Source organism: Hippocampus comes, unplaced genomic scaffold, assembly GCF_001891065.2.
Source record: "Hippocampus comes isolate QL1 unplaced genomic scaffold, H_comes_QL1_v1.1 scaffold31, whole genome shotgun sequence".
NCBI lineage: Eukaryota > Metazoa > Chordata > Actinopteri > Syngnathiformes > Syngnathidae > Hippocampus > Hippocampus comes.
In genome coordinates this window covers 195,693-200,929 of record NW_017806069.1, presented here as the reverse complement: position 1 = coordinate 200,929, position 5,237 = coordinate 195,693, and the positions used below count along the sequence as shown (strand labels likewise).

The window sequence follows — 5,237 nt, the reverse complement described above, 5'->3', positions numbered from 1 at the left end:
CCCTGCAACCCAAAAAGTAAAACATTTTTTCAGGTGCCCCTCATTAATTCGATTGCCATGCGTTTTGTCACCTCCGCACGCTCTTCCAATTCATCGGGCTCCTCTTCCACCCTCCAAACCACGCAGACTGCTTTTGTCTGGTTCTCGTCTTCATGCTGCTCTAAGTCCCAAATAGCGACTTCACACTGCAAAAAAATAAAAATCACTCATGTTCTGCATTTTTCACGACTCAAACCGTTGGTTTTCTTACTCTCGCCTCATGGATCTTGTTGCCTCTCGCAGCACGCAAGTGGACGAATAAAGATGTACTTTGGGCTGTGTTTGGAGCAGAAAGGGCTGAAAATGTGCATTCGTGAAACGATTCAGGCTTCCACAATAATATTCACGTTTATAGAACAGCGAAGGACCTTGGTGAATAACCTGCAAAGGGAAGGTGGGGGGTTTGACATGCAATTGGTTCCTCATATTGGGTGAGGGGGGAAAAAAAACCCAAACATTTTTGACCAAGACAGTAAACTTCGTAAAAACAGACCACCTGACAGAAAATGCCATGTTCAAACATTTGGTCAAACAAACAAACCAAAACCTTTCATTATTCAATTCCCAAGCACAAAGACATCGGTTGCAACAATTTAAAACAAAACAAAGAAACAAACAAAAAGAGTAAAAGAGCTGGCCAGCTTTAAAACAAACAAAAAAAGTTGAAAACGTGGCAAAAGAAACGAAGAGCACAATGTCCTAAATCAAGGGAAAGGCGAATGGATTGTGGCGTCCTGCGTTCCAACCTCCAACGCTGCAAATCGGGCAACAAGCAAAAGGACATCGTGAGAAAGGATGACAAGCGACAAACATTTGCTCGTGTGCTCACTCACCGAATAAAAAGGCCGCGTGGTCGGTCGCCATTTTGCCGCACCTGTGCACCGCGCTCCATTTCTTCCCGCCTGCACACCTGACTCCAATTCATTGGTCACGTCGGCCAATCCGAGCCAACCTTCTTCTTCCCCTGCTTGTTCAACGGTGTTTTGCACACGAGCGCCACTTGTCGACCTGCCAGGGTGACTGCTATGGCTTACCCCGGAAATTGCTCGACTTTCAGCCCCCAAAAAATCAAAGTGATTAAATGGCATAAAATCCGACAAACTCGGCTCTCGTTACATATTCATCGTCTTCAGTTGTTGCCCTCACCTGGTCAGTATGAGAAATGCTGTCGGTGACAACTTCTGGGAAATCCAAAATAAATAGATACCTGTATAGTCAGGCGTTTTTGGCCGAAAAAAACGACCATGTTTAGTAAGGCGTTTTTAACTTGACTCCTTTGATTCACACACTTTGTACTTTTCCCATCCTTGCAGGATCTAAAAGCGGTGAGCGATGAATTACATATAATTACTTTTCCAGCCACGCAGTTTTTGTTCTCCAGAAAAATGTTCTGCTGAGTTTTAAACATCTCTGCCCACATTTTGTGTTCTTTTTTTAAATTGGATTTTTAGACTAAACTGTCCTTCGGGTCAATGAGCTCAGCTGTGACCCAAATAAATTGCTCTAGAAAATGCAGAGGAACATTGACCTCAGGAAACACAATTGTCCAAGCTTGGCAGAGGCCGCTGCAAATGGTTTTGATTCCTAACGCCTAGCGTGACAAAATGTTGCTCATGTCACAGTTAAAAGGAGATTCGAATGCATCTCAATGAATTGAAAATGTCAGTCAGAAGACCTTTGAGGAACAATGCTTTATTGAAAAACCGTTCGACCGAAATGAATGAAAACTTTACCAACCAGAGGGGGGAAAAAAGGTTCTTATCTGAAACAAATTGTTTTGGATTTGTTTTTAATCCCATACATCCACTTTTTGTTTTTTTTTTTGACAGGAACAAATATTCTGAATAAAAGCACATTCTCCAAATTTGAAAGAATTTTTTCTGTTCTTTTCCCAAAACAACTTTCCCTCCATTTCATCGTGTGTTTTTGTTGCATTTTGAAATAGAAATTAATCTCCAATTTAAAAAAAGTTCTCATTCTTTTGTGATAATGTTGGGGGTTTATTTTGACATGTTTTTATTTATTTGAAATAGAATACATGTCTGTTTAGAATTTAAGAAATTCATACTTGTTTCACACTTCTTTGTTTTGTCCAAAAAGGTGGGGGGAAAAATAGAGAGCAATATCAGACTCAAAAGTTTGAAGACAAAAACAATTGTTTCATTTTAATTCCCACAACACTACAAAAAAAATAAAATCAACCTCCGTTACACAAAACAAATGTTTGTGTATTGGCGTGAGTATCTCCACTCGAGGTTTTTCTTTATTCAAAAAAAGTTTTGACTTTTTTTTTCAACAAAACAGAACATTTTCTTTCAAATGAAAATACTGGTTTTCAACATAATTTTGTTCCTTTCATGCATGAAAAAGTTTATTAAACGCGTAATGTAACTCAAACTGAAAAGCAGTTTTGGAGTTTTGGGAAAAAAGACCCAAAAAGGTGGATCTCGTCATTTACCACAGGTGACGCTAGGTGTCCAAACTATCAAGACTGAATGACAGGAAGTGAGTGCGCGAGCAGCTCAGAGACGTACGCATTGTTTTTGCCGAGCAGCACCATCTTCATGCGCCTCAACGCCGCCCTCACCTCCTCCTCCGTCATGGCGGCGGCAGGGAGACACTTGGCTTCCTCAAGGAAGTCTCGGATCAAGTCTTCTCCGACCTGGTGGGAGAAGACGGACAGAAGTGAGCCCCAAGTCAACCTTTGCAAATTCTCATTGCCACAGGAAAATGGAACATTTTTGGCACACTTTTTTTGCGGCAGCCAAGTTAAAAACGGCTTTGTCAATGACGCTTTTAATATCGACACACGAATTGGGCAGGAGGGGTGGGGGGGTGGGGCAATGGCACTGGAACCTCTTGTTAATCGACTAAACTGTGGGAGAGGTCATCCAATATAGCAGTTAGCCAAATAAAATCCGAAATAACCAAATACAGAACAAAATGATTGTACAACCGTTTGAAAAGTTTGAAGTAGGGCCTGACCTATTTGGATTTTTTCCCCCCGGCAATTCCAATATTTGGCTCAGGATAATTCCAGTCACCGATTATTCGTCCTAATAATTAAAACAATATGAAATTAATAATTTCTTAGGGGTCCCTAAAGACTTACAACAGTTAAGATAACCATTAATTTACGAGAAAGTGTGATTGTAACAACCTTGCAATCACAAGTCCCCGTAAAAAGTAGCCAATTTATTTCATTGAGAGGTTAGCAACACCCCTGCTGAACCTTACCCTTAATCTGTAAACATTGCTAAATATCTTTTACATATGTTTTCTTATCAAAAACCTGATGTGCTAGAGAAAAACAAGAACAGACTCTGAATCAGGCCCCCCCCCCCAAAAAAAAAAACTCGAATAGTTACTTGTTTGTCGCTGCGTCGCCTCTTGGCATCGGGCTCGTCCTCTCTGGCAGATGCCGCCGACTCCTGAAACTCCTCCAGTTCCTGGGCCTTCTCCTTGGCCATGGCGACTACCGACGGGGGGAAACAAGCCAACTCTGCCACGTGGATCCCGAAACTCTGGTCGCACACACCTGCCAGAAAGTTGTAATTGGAAGAAGAAGAAAAAAAAATTACCTGCCTGATTCACAACACATGATGCGAGCCTTTAAGGGGCGTGGCCTAGTGAAAGACATCGGAAGCTGTCGTCGCTCATCAAGGGCATCGGTGAATGCAGCTCACTTCGGCCGCATGCGAATTCAATCAATCAACATGACGCCTCTCAAGTGAGCCTTTATATTGAGGCACTTGTCAGTCAAGACGAGTTGTCAAGTCTGTTGCTTTTGCAGTCCAGGATTTCATGGCACAATATTTCCCCGAATTCCACAAGACTTGAGCCGGCGTGTAACCTTGTCTCACCAGCGAGACGCATGTGGAGCATCGATTCCCCCGTGTCAACAAAAGAGCCCTGTGATGAGCGCTACGTCGCGCTGGATGACGCACGGCTCAATCAAGCGTGCGCACACACCCGGACACTCGACAGATAGCTGTACATACATCTATTCATCTTAATGTGCAGGCAGGCAGGCACGCGCACGCACGCGCACACGCACACGAACACACACACACAGCCGCACGGAAAGTGAAAAGTCAGACATTTGAGCGGGTGTCTTCATGCTCAATGAAGTTTTTTCACCGCACCACAACCACACAATCCCTTCTGGACACTTGGGCTGAACCATAAATCGAATTCAAATCGACAAGCATTTCTTGATACGACTGGCGCTTAAGAAATGCGGTTCTCACGTTTACTGGCCCCGTCATTGTTGCATCAACGGAAGTGATGAAGCCGCAGATGTGTTTGCAATTATTGTGCTAAACTTATTTTTCAACATGGCTCAAGCTTTTTGCTCCCCAAGAAAGAAAAAAACGGAAGCTAACTTGTTGGTTGGAGACCGACCTGGCTTGACTCTGTAGAGCATGGTGAGCGTGTTCTGGGACGTCAGCGCCGTGACGTGCAGGTTGCGCACGGCGGGCCGCTGCGCCGCCAGCGCCGTCAGCTCGTGGAAGTGCGTCGCGAACAGACAGAAGCAGCCGATCTCGGCGGCGACGTGCTCGCTGATGGCCCAGGCCAGGCCAAAGCCATCATAGGTGGACGTGCCGCGGCCCAGCTCGTCCACGATGACCAGCGACTTCTCCGTGGCGGAGCTGCGACCAAGAACCGGGACGTTACGGCCGGGGATCGAGACGGCGGCGACGGAGGGCGGGGTCCTACCGCAAGATGGCCGCCGTCTCCAGCATCTCAGACATGAAGGTGGACACGCCCTTCACCTGGCTGTCTCCCGCCCCCACCCGGGCAAGGATGCCGTCAATCACGCTCAGCTCAGCCTCCTCGCACGGCACGAAGCAGCCGATTTGTGCCATCAAAGCGATGACCCCGACCTGACGGATGAACGTCGACTTTCCGCCCATATTTGGGCCTGAAGACCAAATGACAGACGTATACGGGGTTAACAAATCCCGAAAATGACTTTTGGTCACATGCTAGTTTGGGCTTTGTGATTGGCTGAAAGGGCGCAATAGAAAAGCATTTTTATTTTAATTTTTGGAGGGAAAAAAATGTAATTTTTTTCAAGTTGAGCCCTAAATGGCTGGAATATTTTTTAGGAATCATTTTGGAAATCTGTGCATGTGTGGACAGAGCTCCAAAGGGCAACAAATTACACTTCCTACTAAGGAGGAATCAGGACTTGT

The 5,237-nt window shown here is 44.9% G+C and overlaps 1 protein-coding gene across 2 annotated transcripts in view; it reads right to left on the bottom strand.

Annotated features, from left to right (window-relative positions):
* Nucleotides 1-5,237, bottom strand: part of msh2 (mutS homolog 2 (E. coli)) — a 27,780-nt gene that overhangs the window by 16,524 nt on the left and 6,019 nt on the right. Inside the window, exons 13-16 of one of the 2 annotated variants that reach the window (XM_019893761.1) lie at nt 4,759-4,963; nt 4,444-4,691; nt 3,408-3,577; nt 2,574-2,701 (exon numbers count right to left, since the gene is read on the bottom strand). In XM_019893761.1, coding sequence (XP_019749320.1) covers nt 2,574-2,701; nt 3,408-3,577; nt 4,444-4,691; nt 4,759-4,963 — 751 coding nt within the window. Of the gene's footprint in view, nt 1-2,225; nt 2,702-3,407; nt 3,578-4,443; nt 4,692-4,758; nt 4,964-5,237 lie in introns of those variants that run through there. The other variant, XM_019893760.1, reaches the window with a different exon arrangement.